At 42.6% G+C, this 18,511-nt stretch overlaps 1 protein-coding gene across 8 annotated transcripts in view; it reads right to left on the bottom strand.

Annotated features, from left to right (window-relative positions):
• il1rapl1a (interleukin 1 receptor accessory protein-like 1a) overlaps positions 1 to 18,511 on the bottom strand; it is a 190,268-nt gene that overhangs the window by 159,873 nt on the left and 11,884 nt on the right. For 7 of the 8 annotated variants that reach the window (XM_030428809.1, XM_030428804.1, XM_030428811.1 and 4 more), the window contains exon 2: positions 4,387 to 4,488. In XM_030428809.1, the coding sequence (XP_030284669.1) occupies positions 4,387 to 4,468 (82 nt within the window). In that variant the 5' untranslated portion in view covers positions 4,469 to 4,488. Of the gene's footprint in view, positions 1 to 4,386; positions 4,489 to 16,849; positions 16,948 to 18,511 lie in introns of those variants that run through there. The other variant, XM_030428805.1, reaches the window with a different exon arrangement.

Here is an 18,511-nt window from a genome sequence, read left to right as displayed (position 1 = left end):
ATTTATCCTTTCAGCAAAACCTAGAAACACCTTTTCCTGAAAGTATTCTGCCTGACTCTTGCCTGGCTTGGCTGTGCAGACCACCAGGTTTAGTGGTTTGTCTGATAGTTCTCACCCATATTCAACATTCTTCAGTGTGGCTTACAGCCGGCTGCAAACTGGTAATTGGGTTTGCGAGCAGACTGAGACCCCAGTTAAAGAGTGCCTGTCTTGTCTGATTAAAGTCCGGGTCTTTACGGGCTTATCTCCTTTGGAGAGGCTGGAACAGGTCCGCTCAGGTCTAACCGGGCCGGGATGGACCAAGACAGAGACAATTGGGGTCTGATGGATGGACCCTGACAGCTTGTCTCTGTCAGAAACCTGCTCAGAGTCCCTGGGAGTGAATCTCACGCAGTGTCAGCACGGCCTTGCACGGCCACTGCACATTCACACCGAGGTGAGAGGACACACTGAGCAGAGTGCCTGGAGTAAAAACCCTCCTTTGTAGCAGCAGAGGGTACACACTGCAGGTTGTGGGTCAAACATGACCCGTGTATAAACAGCTCGTATGCGTCCACAACAAAATTCACAAACCAACAACAGCAATCTGCCCCAATTAATATCCAACTGGTCATTAAAACCATGACCACACCAAGTGTGGTGAAAAAGAAATAAGAGACACACACAGCCTCCACACCTTTGGGAAACTCATTAGTCCAGGTAATACAGGCCCAGGCTGGCTCCACATTGACTAATTATAGGATTTTGGTGTGCTACAATCTCTGGGAATGCCGTCCGGACATTAGGAGGAAAAATCTATTGAATAGCTGCTTTATCCAGTGTCTCCTGAGGGCTAATCAAGCCTTCATAGTGGTTCCCTCACCCATAACTATTCAAGGTTGTGCAGTTAAATTCCCCACCCTACCTGCAATCCTACAGAAACAATACCACAGTCCCACCTGATGCCAAACGCTCCACAAACAATTCATCATAGCAGGAATCTAAACAAAGGTGTCTCTCTTCGTCCCAAAACTTTCTTTTCCTTCCCAACAATAAGAATAACTACCTACAAATGACTTTGACCTCGGCACATGTATGAAGCCAGAGGTGCTCATTTAAAGGTAATTTGATAGCAGTCATGAGAGTCCAGCTGCTCCATCTCTTTCATCCAGCAGCACATGAAGACAAGTATCCCAAACCTTTGAACCAGAAAACAATCCCCCACCAGGGACTTTATCAGGCAATTAATCTCCCGTACCACCACATTTCATCTTTAACACAGACAGCGCACCTTCTTCCTGGTCAATTTGTCAGAGACCAGTATGGGAGAGAAGGATATGAGCAAAGGCTGAATGAATACAGCGTGTGTCACTGTCGACGCTGAAGTCATGATACCCGAAAAGGTGTCAAAAGGCTCAGTTTAAATGAGCCTTGACGTTTGCAAATTTTCCAAGAAAGGATTAAAAAGAAAGACTGTAAGGGCATTTAAATGACCATTAAAGTGGATGTTTCACAGTACAAAAATAGAAAATATCACACTTCACAGAACACAGTATTACACCATTATTAATAATAATCTGTTTATAATTATCAGTTACAGTGACCCTTACAGGAAGGCAAACAGGGGTATTTTTGGATTAAACAAACCCTTTATTTTTTGACAAAATAATTTTGAACAACACTGCTAATATCACAGCAGAATTCAATTCTGTAAAGGTTAGTAAATGTCCATGGAATGATTACTGTGAAATTTCCTACCACTCTATACCGTGAAGCTGCAACCAGCGGCCATAGATATCAGTTTTTATCCGTGTGTGTGTGTGTGTGTGTGTGTGTGTGTGTGTGTGTGTGTTAAAGAAAGAGAGAGCGAGAGTGGGAGAGAGAGAACGAGAGAGGGAAAGTGACAGTGTCCATGTCCCAGATTACAAGTTTAATGTGTGCTTGTCTGATCTTCCGCAGGCCTCCATTTATAATCTTTCAGGCAGGCGGAGAGGCCTTTCAAAGTGCCATTAAATAGCCGAACTACCCTGTGACTCTCCATCACCTTTGACCCCTCAGTTGGGGGGTAATATTGACTTTACTGCTATCGATATTTGACCAAAGGACCCAGAGGGACCCACTTGATTGATCTGATGTGCTGTCCTGTCTCCGATCTATATGGAAATCCTCCACGGACCGGCCACGCAGGCACTCGCATCACATCTGTGAACGTGCGCATAGGCACAAGCTTTATGTGTGTAAGAACACACGCACACAAGCGACTTCATACTTCTGCTTTCAAAGTCCTACATAAACCATGACACAGCTCTGATTATACAAATACCTAATGAGACACATGAATGCAGTCAATTACCTATTAAGGACAGCTCAATAGTGGAACAGGAATCAAGTTAAGTTCCATTAAATGTCTCTCTTATTGTGCCACTGTGTTCTGTAACCATGAGACAAATTACCAAAGCCATTACACACTTTGTTGCAACATAGTTTGATACAAATTATGTGATAGGCCACTCAAATGCTGGATCAATTATATTTCATTGATTCTTTTTTTAAACAGTCTTGAGGGCCTTATCAGGCTAATAAGCTGCTTTCACTGACACGACCTCAGCCTACAGTGTCTAAATCGTCTGTCTCTAATTTTAGCTAATTAAAGCAATGATTATTTACTGAACAATTTATTACAGCGCTACAGGTGTCTAAGTTCATAAAGTCATCTTTTAGTAGGCCTGTAGTCCTTAACAAGGATGGCACTGTTGTACATTGTACATGTCCAGACATTCAGAAGATTTACAACATAGTAGAACTCAGGCCTACTCTCATCCAATATTTCATTTGCAGCTGGAGGTCGAGTGAAAGACATAAAGTAAAGGCCTCGACACAGAAATGGTGAAAACACTTACAACCAACAATTGCCACCATAAGTGGAAAATCCATGCAAGTTTTTCATGTCGCTGCCAACTTTAGTGACCTTTGACACCTGAATTTGCAACACTAACCAAAAGCAAATAATCATAACTTGCTCACAAGGCTATGTTGCAAATCACGCATTTCATCAGGACACATGGATGAATCGTGTTGTGCCACTCTCTAATGTCACTGGGCCTTTAAGCTGATTATATGTCCCTGAAGCTGTCACATTAACATAGTCACAATAACGTGGTTTGTCTATAGTTTCAGGTTTGTGTCCTTTTGTTTAGTAAGTGTACAGGTAAGTGTGTCTGTTTTCTGTGTCATTGCCCATCGTCTCTGCTGGTTGAAGCACATTAATCATTCGGTTACCCTTCTGCTCTTTGAGGCGGTGTTTGGTGAGTGCGCTTCCTTCAATATAAAACCTTTAGCTAAAGGTCAGTCCTTAAATCTTCAGACATGCTCACTCGTGTCTGCCGTGCAAACACACCGAAACACACATCCGGTGTGTACACACACAGGCGCTAAAGTATTATTTTAAAAGAGGAACCAGCATTAGACCAGTATACGAAAGCTGACTGCAAAAACTGCACTGTAACACGAAAGACCTTTGTTTTTCACTGTAGCGGCCGTCTGTATTCACCCATTTTAACATACTGCCTGAATCTCAATATGTATTCCTGTCATGAAAAGTTTTCTACCTTCAATCTTTTTGCTCTCCATTTTCTCTCTTGACCTTTGCATTTGTTCACAATTGATGCTCAATTTGCTGGCATTTAGGGCCAAAATGAGTTTCACAGTAACCCTTCGTGACCCAGTCACTGAGCAATTGGATCATTTGGTAGCTGTCACTCTCTCTAGATTGAAGTAGGTCAAACTAATTCTAAGAGTTACAGTGTATATCTTTTCATTAATTCACCCGCTCACCTGGGACGCAGGCGAAAAATGCCACACTTATGTCTGAATAGCCCAACATCGTTCTCATTTTTCTGTGTGAGTCATTTTCAAACATAAGTGGGAAGGGCATCATCCCTCGCAATAACCTGCACATTGTCTTTCTGAACAACACTTTTTAAAGCATGTGACGCCGGCATACGGGCCGCTGAGACACCAGACAGCAGCTGAAGCCTGCAGGAAAAGCTGTTCAGTGTGCCATGAAGTACAATGTCAAGAACAAACAATAATTAAAGATTTTTCATCAGCTAAACTCAATTCAGTGGTGACAATCATTGTAATTTAAGACCCAGACTAAGCGGGCAGAAGTTCATAAAACATCAGCACTAAAGTGATTAAGTTTGATTTTGTTGTGTCAGTGAAATTTACCAGAAGCCTCCAAATTACATCAGTGATGGCGTCAGCCATTCATAGTTGGCAGAACAAACACACTCAGACACATAAATGGACCGATTATTGAAACATATTAATAAACACTGGGTGCATGCACAGGCCTCAGATTGGAAGCCACACAAGAGAGGAGAAGAGACACAGTGTGTTAAATACCTGAGCCTCTCTTGGAGACCACCTTTACACTCTTGGACAGCGTGAAGTACAGCAGGATCAGCAGAGGGCTGGGAGGTCTCATCTTCCCCCCGTCCTCGCAGCCTGAAGGAAAGGAGACACGAGCAGGGAGGGATGGCAGAAGAGAGAGAAAGAGAGTAATCAGTCACTGCCTCTACATGAGATCAAGTACCTCCTTGTTGCTACTAGACAAGAGTAAGTGTCAGTGTGGACGGATGTTCTGTAATAGGCCAAACACTACGGCAAGCAGGCACACACAGATACCCACTTGGACGCCCACATCAACATACCATTTTGCACGTTCCCCGGGGGGGTCTTTGTTGTAATGATTTTCTCTCATGATTGCAATTGAGACGGGTTATCATAGCAGCGATATATTTCATGAGAAACCATTCCCTAAGATGCTGACGAATCAATAAAGAAATAATTACACGTGTAAGAAACACCACTTTTTAATCGCCAGCTTCATTAAAAAATACGGGAGGCCTTGAAGGGAATTTCAAATTATCACCTTGTGACTTGCAGAGATGTGGCAAATATCCCACCCATATCCCTTATCGACTCATATATCATATTAATTGACGGAGGTGACTCATTCTCCACTCCTCATCTTCCCCGAGTAAATGACATAATCTAACATGTAGTAATTACCCTCTAATAGTCAGCTCCTGAAATAGAGCCGATGCCGCTGTATAAATTTGATGTTAAATGGAAAAAAACCACACTCATCAGGGAAAGAGTTTATTATCTTACAGCGCAAGGCGATGACAAAACTCTTTTAAATCAACCCTCATCTCGCTATGATGGAAGCTTTACAGACAAAACAAGACTCAAATGAAGACATTAGTAAGTGAAATTAAAAAAAAAAAGGAAAATGATAAGCTTATTCTGTGTCTTGCCTGAAGACAGAGAAGATTGATGCCACTCTCGTACTACTTCATTGAAGCCACTCCCTGCTGACATTTAAATTAACTTGAGCCACACTGTACACTGTAACTCTGGAGTTTACCCGGAAGAGCTGTATGTGTGAACACAAATGTCTGCATTATTTGCCCTGGACTTAACCCTGCCAGCTCCTTTGTCCAAGTCAGAGTGAGCCACATGTGTGAAAGGGTGCAGACAATTGTCTACATATGAAAATGGTGTTTAAACTGCTCAACATTTGCCCTCGCCGAATACATATAGGTTTTTCCCACATGAACGCGTCTGACACCGAATATCTCATTGTGTGCTGCATGTGCGAACAGGCCAATGTGGCCAATATCCTGATCTGATTCACTCGATACTGTCCGGAGTTCACTTGTGAAAAAGGCTGTGAAGACTGGAACCAGGGGGATACTGCCAGCAAACATAGGAAAATTTACCAACCAGCCGGTCAATACCAGGCACAACTCTATGGTGTCGCGTCTGCACGTGGTTTAGTTCCACCAACATCGCGACTGGACGTGTTTCAGAAGAGACAGCTGAGAGTTTTACACGTCCCAATTTTATTGACTCCAGATTGTCAGATTTGGTTATTTTGGTCACTTTTCTTTCTTGTTTTTGTCTGTTTTCACGATCTGAAGTCTGCGCAGGGTGTTTTATTTTGAGAACGGACTCGCTGCACTGTTTTGTGTTGCTCGATGCCACTTCCGTCAAAAATAGACTAGATGCATTTTTTAAACTGAGTAGAGCGGATGAGTCTGAAACATGCTGCAGTGTTTCTGGTCGAACTTATGGCGTCACCTGTGGTGGAACCAGGCTATAAAGCTCAAAAAGCAACAATTTCTTGGTTTAGACCAGTTCCTTCCCAGTCGCTGCTGGTTGGTACACTTGCAGGCTGAGCAATAAAACAAAAACCAAAAGAAAATGAAGCTTTACAGGTTACAGGAGATTCTGTTCCCTTTGGACAGAGCGGTTTTCAATCTTACTGCTCAGCTAGGTTCGCTGGCTGCTTTCAGTGGGTTCATTTTTAGAATACTGATATGTGTGTGGTACCAATCTTCTTATCTAACTCTAGGCAACAAAGCGAATGAGGGCATCTCCAAATGTGTTGAGCAGACACCCACTGCCTTGTTTGCTTTGTTTCGTTATAAGCATAGACGGCGACAGAGGGACAAAAGGTGACAGATCGCGGCACAATCGAAGCTCTCACTCTGCTAAAGCTGCCAGTCTGGGTAGCTGTGTGTGTCCAGAAATACAAGACAACCGAACAGAACACAGTGATCGGGAGGAGCAGATTCACCAACGGCCAGATCCGTGTTTCTGTCAGTCTAACTATGAGAAAAAGGAGAACGCAATACATTCAGCAAATTAACCCAATGAACCAGAAAGCACAGAACGAGGACCCTGGCCTTTGGAGACACAAACCAATGGCGCAGAGAGCCAGAGCCATGAGGGACCCTGCACTCTGTGGCAAGTCACGTGCACTCCAGATTAGCATAGCTAATGAAAGGAGCCTCTCTCAGTGTGTGTTTACACGATACTTGCAAGGCCTGCTGTGAAAAGAAGCCTTTCTCTGCTCCTCAATCACATTCTACTAGGAAACGACGTTCAGTCGATAAACACTGCTCTGCCAATAACATTCTGGCAAATTCCACAGCTAAAGGATTGGCTCCTCTTTGTTCGGCTAAAAGGCCTTTAAAATCACTTGCCGATAAGCAGGTAGGCGTCTAATTTTTAGCCCCAGTTGTAATATCCACGGTCAGTTTATGGCCATGTGAGCACACAAATCACCAAGCAGAAACACTCTCATAGGTCCCAATTCCTTTAGAGGTTGGTTCAGATTTTCGGAGTCCTCAGTTTATAAAGATCATAACCCCCTTTTTAACGTAAATACATCCTCTTACCATTGCTACGATACTGCCCCAGAAATGTAACGAGACAAGCATAATGGAGGCACACGCAGCAACCAAATACACAATGACAAGAGTGAGAAATTGGAAAGTCAAGAGGCATAGGGGAATTTCACTGAGACCATAATCACACACCCACGAGCAGAAGAGCGATAAAGAGAGAGAAAAAGAGAAACAGACAATATCACCATTGTGTCTGCATATTTAGTTTTCCATTGTTACTTCCTCGGAAAATACTAGTGGATAACCTTATTCCCTGCTTTTTGCAAATTTCCTTAGCCCTGGCAGCTCTCGTTTTTCTAGCTTTACAGAACCTAATGCTTTGAAGCTTATATCGTTGCCATGGAAATCAAAGTCCAAATTCAGCAGAGACAAGACATTGCATCGGCTGGACCGAGAAAAAGTGGCAACCGACTGATAAAGAGCGAGAAATGGAGCTCCTCGTAGCGTTCGACTGGTCTCAAATCCACATAATGACCAGCGAGGGAGCATTTCTGCCCCGCTTGCAGAAATGCGGACCCGTGATCCCCAGACTGTGACGAGCTGGACCCTCATTGCACTTACTCGCACATCAAGTTGACTTTTGAGACGTTGGAGGGGGAGACAGTGACTGATGCCTGTAATTGTCTTGCATCAGACTCGTTATTACGACAACAAAGTATATAAGTACATAATGACCCCACTCTACTGAGGCTTCAAATGTGCACCCATAATTATCACTCAAGCTTCGAAACACAAATATTGATATTAGAGACAGCTGTATTGAGCCTTAAGTTGAGTTAACTTGCTGCCTTTCTCTCTCTTCAAGATGATAAGTGATGTCAACATTGTTCATCATAACATTTCCCTTAAAGGTGCAATATGTAAGATTTGCCCAAAAATTCATATTCCCAAAAAAATAGGGCGGCAGCATATCAACAGACCAACAGCTAATTAGTGCCAACTGCAGCTGCTGTTAGCTGTTAGTGCTTACACCGCTAGCACAGGAGCTTTGGACCGACAGGAGGAGGTTTCCGGGCCTTGAACAGAGGGGGACCCAGCAGGGAATGCTGGTGGGGAGTTGCACCATAATGGACACCAGAAATGGAACCAGGCTCTGCAGCCACGTTAGTTTGACATGAAGGAACATAGCACAGAGGTGATTTACAGCGACTTCCACCAGGACTGACTCCAGAAACCACACTGGGTTCAAACCCAAAATAAGATCCATAATTCCATTTTGGTTCATGTCGTGGTCAAAGACCCACACCATGACTGCAGAATCGCAGGTTCAATTCCAACCAGGGATTCTTGCTGCATGGCTACTTATTCTGTAGACCCTCTCTACACAGTGTAAGCTAACCACAAAGAGCAAACCAAATCGCCAACCAAAAAAGCTAATTTGAAGCTTCTTAAATAAATAGTTTTACCTAACATTAATGATTGACAGTTTGTGTTTCTCTGGCTTCAGGCTGGAGAGCTGCCCCCCGTCACGGACTGATTCAACAGAACAATGCCGGCGACTCTCCTCTTTGTCCCAATCATGTCACGCCTTCACAAGCTCAGTGGGTTTTTGGGTCCTGCCAGCCATGACATCACCAGCTCACCATCCTCATACATAGAGGGGCATTGTGCGCCATGGACAAGTCCAACAAACACCCAACACACCTCGTCTCCCCTCACCTCTCCTCCGTCTGCACTCCCCCTCCATTCCCGGCATTCTGGCCACGAAAAGGTTGAAACTGCTGCACAATGGCACTTGAAAAATGCAACTTCAAAGGGTTGAAACAGGTCAATCCTCAATTCTCAGTAGAGGCCGGACAAGCTGTTTGTTAACGGACGGCTGTGGTAAAGGTATTTACACACATTAAACATCAGGCTGTAGACTCAGTAAAGCCTGAGCCTTTCTCGGATCAATTCCAGGGAAAAAATGTAGATATTAACAATTGGAGGGTAAAGTTAAACCTGTATCACACCACTCTTGAGGGTTCTTGAGTATTATCATTTTAACACCTAAATTAACAAGTACATGCAGGTTTTTAAAACATGGCTAAACCCGCTTAAAATAGGCAATTGAGTGTTTTTTCCTCACTGCCCCTCAGGGGAGTTTGCCCTTCTGATTTTTGCTCTAGTGTGTATCGTTTCACGTCACGGACTGACAACTCGGAACACTGGAGCCGCATGAAGGCCAGTGAGCGTTATTTTTTTATATCTTTTCCATCAGTTTCTCTCTTAACTCAACGCTGACTGAAGAGTGTTGGAGTGCTGCTTGAACTATTTATGTTCCAACATCCTATACTTCAACGTGAGTCATAGCTTTGTGCTGAAAAAGGGGTGGAAATTTGTTAGTTGTTGTTAGTGGGTTTTATGTCCAGTGTGAAAAGGGTACAATAGTCACTTCCAAGGCTCTTTCCCCTAAAAGGCCATGGCTTCATATAACAGAAGGATCGAGTGATTTTATGTAAACATTCAAGGAAAATTTCAACAAGAGTGACTAATCTGACTCTCATCAAGCTGTGTTTGACCTAACCCTGATATAAGTTTTATTGTTTCCAGGGCAACATGGGGAAAAAAAACAGCCATGCAGAGAAGACACAGATCATTGCAAATATCTCTGACACCTCCAAATGCAAAATCAAACACATGCCCAACTAATAAAAAGCTATGCAGCTGGGCTGTGCAGAGGTAAGAAGTAGCGCAGATCTATATTCTTCTTGCAATGCAACACTCTGGCGCTGCTCGTATACGGTGAACCACAGCCAAGCTTTTATCTCTGAGGCGTCAGGAGCAGGTGTGTTTGAGGAGGCACACACAGCGGCATGGCATGATGTCCACGCTTCAGCGATGCATGAAGCATGCACACAGTAGCACACATGCCGTTTGCCTGCTGCTTTTTAGCCAGAAAAATGAGGGGCATGGCCCTGCACCGCCTGCTGACTCGCCCTGACGGAGGAGCAGAGGAATTTACAGTCTGTTGCCATTGTTATGGGACTGCATCTCCCAGGATAGCTGTATCTCCTCCCATCTTCCCTTAATGTTTCCCAAATTCAATTATCACCTCACGCTATTTGTTTCTGGCACACTCCCTCTGCTGTGTGCATGTGTTGTGTGACTGTGGCTTTGTTACCCTCATTTCCTAATTCATGTTATCTCTCCAAACTGAACAGGACGCAAGCAATCATAAATAACAAGCCGAACCTAAAACCCGCAGGCAGCTCCGTTACCGTTGCTATTGAATGCAGTTGTGCCATTTTAAGAAGGAGAGGGAAACCACTCCGCCATCTTGGCACAGCGAGCTGTGGATGATTGATCATGTGATTTAAGGATTTAATCCAATTTGAAGGCAGCCTGAGCTGTAGTCTTAGGTAAAGTATGTCTTCATAGCATTCACTAGACGTGGCTCTGTGCCCTGACAGGACCAGAAATGCAGACAGGGAAAAAATATTCGTCTGAAACGCTTCTCTGTGTCGTTGGTGTTCATCTGGTTTGGGAAATATTCACTATGCCATCTAGTGTTTTGACTGTAATACACAATCTGCTTTAATTTGATTTAGCAGTGTTTGTAAAAACTCTATTTTTTCCTGAAAACCACTTCAGAAAGTCTGCCTCACTGTTGAAAACAATATCAAACGGTCCTACTGCTTTTCATAAAGGTTTGTTCTGTTAATCCATCAGCGTAAAAAGGCTCATTAAGGCAAGTGTTTGTGGAGAAACACACAGATCTGTTACATCCATCTCTGCTGAGTTATAGTAAGGTCGCAGAGCTGGGTGAACTGCTCTGTGCACACCGCTGCAAATACAAGGAATTAACCTTTCTCTCACACGCACATTACAAGACCAGTAGTGGTTTTTGATCAATATTGCATGAGTAATAACTGTTGAATATTAAATGAGGATTGGGCAGGTGGAAAAATACTCCGGCTGTATTCAGATCACATTCCTGGTGTCATGAGATGAGAATTTGTATTTACAGGGTATATGCATACCATCCTCCGTTCTGTGGAATACTACATTATTCATATACATGAGCAGTAACCTTTGAAGCTAGGCTCTGAGGCACACGTAAACTGACTGATGGTACGGCGCCCCCTCAACACTGGAGTCAAACACCAAGCGATTACTTGGGAAAGTCAGAAAGTATGTTTGTGTGCAGATGCAACTCTCACACTGTCATTGTTATTCTGTCTCCATCTGTACTGTAGCGTCCAGAGTCAAACACAAAGACGAGTTGTATACGCACAGAAGGCGCAGAGACACACCCACACACACATACACAACAAGTGAGTGAGTCATAGGTGTTTCTGTGTGTCACTGTGTCAAACAGATTCATGCTGGGATTGCTAGTAAATGGCACCGCATACTGCAACTCTGCTCACTGTATGTCTACCTGTTCCTGCGCCTGTGCCATGTGGCGAGTGTGTGGATGTGTGTGTCTGTTTGTGTACGCGCCTGTGTGTTTCCTCTGCCATTTGCCAGATGTGTCACAGTGTGAGTCAGGTCCCATGAGTGTTCTTCTGCGGCAGTAATGCGAATCACTGCCTCAGAATAAAAAAAAAAATAGGCTTGGTGGTAGGCTGCACGAGCATTCGTTAAAACACATTTGACCGCTTTTGACCATGGGCAGCCCTCGTTAATCTCCAGAGGCTGGCCATAGGTGGTTAAAGTTAACGAGCAAGGTGCGGCGAGCTAAGCCCTGCCTCAGTCCCAACATGCACCTCTTCACTGAGTGAGATTAATTACCACACGATTGTGAGCCAATCCCCAGAATAGCTCTGGACGTAGACACACAGATACTGTATGCACTTAAAAAAAAAAAGCACATTTGGGCACATAAAGTGCAACGCCCTGTACATAATTAATTAAAAGAGCTTCAAGGCAAACTAGAGCCATTTGCACATGATTGGTCAAGAGCAGAGCGATGTTTTTTGCGAATGAGGTCTGAGTTCAGAAACATTCCACCAGCAGTGAAGCCTTTTCCTCTAGTGGTTGTTGATTGCTTTCAGCCTTATCCCCCCGGTGCCCAGGCCCATTGTCAGCTGTCCAAGGATGACTGGCTGCGGAGACACTCTCATGCTTCCAGTCAATACTGCCTTTGATGGAGAGCAGGGTCCAACGCTCTCCTCACCCATTTAGTGTACACATCCCACTGGGGGCAGCTGGACCACCACTCACACGCAGACCAACAAGAAAAAACACTCTCAAACACGAGCACAGACCCATACACACAGGCTGTTAGCAAACTGGTTTAGGTCACAGGAATATTCCATTATTTAACACAATTCAATGCAAGTGTCCTTTGAACTTCAAATAGGGTAAAAGCTCTTTTAAATTATTGTGCATATTGTCCTAAAGGAATAATAATTATAACACATAATTATCGATGATTATCATAAGAAGTTGCATATACACCAGATGGAGTCACACCCCATTTACACTTTAGAATGGGATCTGTGTCTAGATATGCACCATCTGATATTATGATGTTGGTGTTCTTCTGGGAAAATCACAATTATTATTACACCAGGACCAAAACTGACAAATCACATTTTTATCATGTTACAGGCAACTCGGGACAAAGACCGGAAAAATAAGCACATGGGAGAGTTATCCTTTCAAACACACGTTTAATGTTGTGAAAAACATGCTTTCATTGGCATTTCCAAGTATTTTTGTTGCCTAAATCTAATCAAGGATTTTGATTCCCTAAACCATACCAAGTTTTTTGGTTCCCTAGACTTAACCCAGTATCTTCGCTTCCTAAACCCAACCAAGAATTTTGTGATGCTTAAACCTAACCAGGTAATGGTTAATGTTGTGAAAGGGTCTCTTTTAAGCCAAAACCATGCTTTACTTAGTATTCCCTGGTATTTTTTAGTGCCTAAACCTAACCAAACATTTGAGTTCCCTGAACCTAACCTTGCATTTTAGTTCCCGAGACCTAACCAAGTAACTTTTGCCATCATTTTTCAAGCAGTTCTGTTGAATAGGCACAGAGGCGTGTCCTTATCAACTTTCTTGCTTGCTCGCTCTCTGAATCTAAACAACTACAATAATCTGAATATCTTTAGTTAGTATTATGTTGAGTAGGGATGCCGGCACGTTGTACAAATTGTGTTTTCATCCACCTTATATCTGAACACAGTATAAGACAGCTTCCAGTTGTGGTCAGGTAGATCTGATCACACTCCAAAAATTTGTACATGTTGCATTAACATGTGTTTTTCCTTATGTGGATATCCAGATGAAGATCACATTTAAATACCAAGTGTAAATGGGTTCCTATACAGTGTAATGCATTTCGATCTCTTCCCATCTCTTTTCTTTTTCAGCCCTTGAGAGGCCTAAAAACACACTCCCACAACACATATGTGAAGTGAGGTGAATCATGTAGCCGAGCAACTGAGCTGGGCTTTGTAGATGTGCAACATTGTATCCTCTCATCAACTTAAGTAAATAAAAATACCTCCAAATGGTTATTGATTAGTTCATATAGATTCTTATTTTACTAGTCGGGGAACAAAATGCCCTTCATTTGCCAAATTGCAGTCTGATATTGACAGCTGCTATTAGAGGGCATCCAAGTGTTCAGTGTGATGCCAACAGAGTTTTCTGAGTGTGTAACCGTTATTTTCTGCAGGGACTGACGATGTGTATCCATTTGTGCATGCCAAACATGTTGACTCTCAGGAACAAACCTACTATTGATTCAACTCTCGGCTGTTCTGTGAGATCAAATACATCCACCTCAGACCATCTTTAAAGGGAAATTTCTCCATTATGTTGTGTCCAAACGGTTGCTCTGGTTTATACTTAGTAGGGTGCATGTATCTGTCCTGCACCTCAGGGCTCTGGAGCATCACATTGCCTTCCCTCTCATGCAACCACACGCTTGCCATCTTCCAGACTCTGAGATTTATTACTGGATGACATTAGTGTAACAGGCATTCACAAATTTGTATATTTAGAAACAAACTGGGAGCCTGAGGGTATTTATGTGGTTCTGGGGACGCTGTAACACAACCCAGGAGTGGATCTTTCACCTCCATCAGCTTAGTTTTGTCAAGACATAATGCATCCCTGTCTCGGATAAACTGTAACTGGAATTGCAGGAGCTTTCCTGAAGCCTTTCAATCCTAGAAAGAGAAAGAGTGTCGTGATTGGCTTTGCACGCTTCAGCTGCCTGACAGACACATAGCTGCTATAGAGGAACACAGTCCCCTGATGAGGAATCAGCAGTCTGGAGTAGAAACACATTGCCATATGTTGCAGACTGCAACAAAAAACTATGGTGGTGATGAAAAAGGGAAAGGTGGCATGCAGTGTATATAGCACGAAAAAAAAAAAAAAAAAAACCCATACATTTGCTATATTCCTGTCCTATCTCGCCTGCGGCTGTGAAATGTGCTGGATGTGCCTATATTAGTGGTGTGTGGAGAGGCACTGCGGTCCATCCTCTCAAACCGACAGCAGTTTCTTGAAACAAAGCTCCCTGAAGACAGGAAATGCTGGCCTGAGCGGTTTTCAGCTGGAATGTGCATTTACGCTTTGGTATCCATGACAGAGTCTATCCTATTGTCTAAAGGAGCCATCGTGGTGGCAATGGAGCCTAAATGAGGCCAATAATGGTTCTCTGCTCGGTCCCCAGAGCCTCGCCTGTTTAGAAATCGATTCTCTGCTTGACTAGGGACAGGCTGGGAATAGAGAGGACTGGAAGACTCGGAGAGGAAAGTGGGGGGAAGAAGGAGGGGGAGTTAAGAAAGGTTACAAAAGGTAAGAAAGATACAAAGAAAAAAATCCATCCATGTGCTCAATCATCAATTCAGTACTATATCAATGTATCTAACGTGACAAACATTATAACGTTCAAATCAAAGTAGATTTTTTTAGATTCTTGACTGTTTTATGTCACTGCTTAAGTGGGCTTTTATTATTGTTTTATATGTCATGTAGGCTAATCCGCCCTTTTTTTTTTGTTGCTGTCCTCTTTTTCAAAGTGAATATTTAAATGTAACTTTCTTAACTTGTCCTAAAAAGACATTTAAACCTTTGAATCGCTAATCCTATCCATATGATTTAAAAAAAAAAATCATGTAACAGCCAGCCGGCAATGTTCACGGTCAGTGGATAATATACTAAAAGTCACTTTTGCTCCAATGTCCTCTGTTAGGATTTAGTAACCTTTCTACTTACTCTAAACTTTCTTGGACACATCCACATGGTCAGTAAATGAAATATAGAATTATTATATAATATGGACAATATTATAATAAGTGGCTGTAGTTTGCTTAGGAATGGTCAGATGTAGACAAACAAATCATATGGAAGTCGAAAACATCCAAGTACATCTCTTGATAATAACGCAACTTAACTTCCTGAGCTTCTGAATTCACAGTGAAAAAAATAACTAAAAACAACATTTTGACTGGTGTTTCATAAAAATGTAGGTAAATTCATCCATTGTCAGACAAAGCAAATGTCAAATCGAGACTGTGAATAAGTCAGGCTGAAACGTCCTGATCAAATCATGTCTGCCACTTGATGCTGACTACCAGAATAGGGTAAGCACACAGGCACAGCAGAAATTAATTAGTTACCCATTAGTCAATGGGTTAATTGAGGAAAACCTCATTAAAGTTCACGTGGGCGGTATTTACATAAACTTCATGCACCATCAGATAAACATAGAAGAATATGTATAAAATGAACAAATCGTTACTGTACCACCGAAAAATGGTTGGCGCTGACAGATGTTTGAACAGACCAGCTGCCAATCACACCAGCACCCTCTTTATATATCACTGTTTATTATCCAGCTGTTGTTTATCTCTATTTTCTGCCTATTTGCCTCTACAATACATATTATGCTATCTCTGTTGAGCTGTATGTTATCGTTTTGACACAGCATATTTAGAGCCACTAATTGATTCAAGTCTGTGTGAATCTGGCCAATTAACTTAATTCTGTTGTTAATATGAAATGGCAGTCATATTTTTATTCTTTTTTTTTTTTTTAAAGGTACCCATTTTATGTCTTAACTGTTTCCCCCTCTGCTTTAAATCTCTGGATTGCAACATCTCGCTAAAGATGAATTGATGCCTGTCTGGCCTTGGTTGTTAAGACTTACAGAGGGAAGGTCCTAAAGTAACTGCAGAGAATGTTAACCAGCTGTTGAAGGTTTAAGTCTGAAAAAGAGAGGGAAAATCAATGTCTCATCTCAGTTCTCACGATGTCCCTGAGTGTGCTGGAGAAAATGAAACAGCGACTGGAACTTTATGTACAGAAACTATATGATCGCTCTGATGAAACTCGGCGCAAACTGACTCCTCGTGATGGATTATTCCTACCAAGTCAATAAAGCTTTGGAAAAAAAAAAAATGTTTTCACTGATTGGGAGAAAATGAGCCTGGGAGTCTCCCAAAACTAATTACAAAAATATCTAACTTTGTACACAAAACACTGCGGATATTAAAATGCGACTAAATCAAATCGCTTTGAAGTTATCTGTTAAGATATCGCGTCTCTGACTACTTCTGCTGGACAGCATAACAACAGAACACAACATCTCACTCTGCTCTCGAGAGGAAAAAAAGAGACCAAAGCGGGCGCCACAAACACGCAGGATATCAACTTACCGAAGTGAAAGTAAACCTGTCACAGACTTGCAGTGAGGTGGAAAAGTCTTCTCTCCTACTTTGCTGCCTACAAAGAGCCCAGGATGCTGTCAGTTTTGGCAGAGAGAGAGATATATGGGCTTCATCAGCAGCTGGACCAATGAGAGCAACTTGTGGGTGTTGCAGAACAATAGCTACAGCCAACCAAAAGCCCCAAACACACACACACACACACACACACACACAAAGAAAGCGACTGGAAGGTGTATGAGAGCCCTATTAAACTGATGAGGTCTTATTGAACGGATGGTATCACACATTCGCTAGGGACGGGGGAGACAGCTGGAGGGAGGGTGAGGAATCAGAGAATGTTTTATTCAGCGTGTGCTCACCTCCTTATCTGTTGCTCTTATTTACACCACCCCTCCACCCAACCTATCTTCAGCCCTGCGGTGTGTGAACTACATTCCTTCGGCATATCTCCGTGACCTTCAGCCGTCTCTCGCCTCTCCAGCACGCTCACCTGTTTGTCTCGAAGCTGACCCTAGTGTGCACTCCACTGTGTCAAACAATGGGACTCCAAAGCAGATCTCCAAATTAGCTCCCGCCTAGGATACGGTATAGAGCTCAAGTACAATAGACAATACACGCCGATAGATTTATGCTCTCTTTGCTCAAATTATGTTTAGGCACAAACACGCAACCGAAAACAAAGATGATATTAAAATTCAAAATGCCACATATTCCATGTGCGAGGGTTGAACTGCTGATCATTACAGTCATATCTGCAGATACAGTCTACGTCATATGCTACTATTAAAACATGGGAGCGTTTTCCTCAGGTGAACTTAAGGTTTGTTAGTAGAAGATACAGATAGAAGAGAAAGATATGGGATAGATTCGATCTTGTATTTATGTAGTCTGCAGACTGACTGACCCAAGAGATCGAACAAGTTCTAGTTCTCTAGTGCAGCACGCTTGTTGCTTATTATCTAAATGTAATGTTGAAAAGGACGTGATCAAAACAGTCTGGCTTGTTTCAACACATTTGTTTTGGCTGTTGTTATTCGCAGAGAGGATTTTCAATTTTAACATCTCGTTTCCACTAGTGCCACAACGATCGATCAATCAAGTTATTTATCAATCAAAAGAAAATTAAAGGGCAACTTACAGTTTCTGTTGCGAACTACAGCAAAATGTAGTGTGAATACTTTTGTGGCTCCACAGGAAGCTGCTTGCATCTGATAAATTGCCTCCAGTGATGCCATTCCGTGGCTTAGTTGCATTGTGGGTAGAAGAGCGCGTGGGATTAAAACAGGTGGTTCTGGTGTATTGATTTTTATCATTTGTTTTTAAACAGTCCATAATGAGTCCAACAGACCAGTGGACTGCTTTTCAAGCCACAAAAGGCTATTTACCACTTTTCACCTGTAAAGTAGAACTCCCCAAGACCTGTGAACACACTTTAATGTGTAAAGTTGGTGGAGTTACCCTTTAATCGGCAGCAATTATGATCACTGATAGTAGTTTCAATCACTTTTTAGGCAGAAATGTCAAACATTTGCTTCTTAAATGTCAGGATTTGTTGCATTTTTTTGACAGAGTGAGTCAATCGGTGAAAAATAAGCAGATTAACTGCTAGTGAAAATAATGGTTAGCTGCAGCCCTCATATCCATTAGATT

Source organism: Sparus aurata, chromosome 9 (genome assembly GCF_900880675.1).
Source record: "Sparus aurata chromosome 9, fSpaAur1.1, whole genome shotgun sequence".
Classification (NCBI taxonomy): Eukaryota; Metazoa; Chordata; class Actinopteri; order Spariformes; family Sparidae; genus Sparus; species Sparus aurata.
Note: the sequence above shows the minus strand (reverse complement) of the source record. Positions and strands in the feature narration are given on the sequence as shown.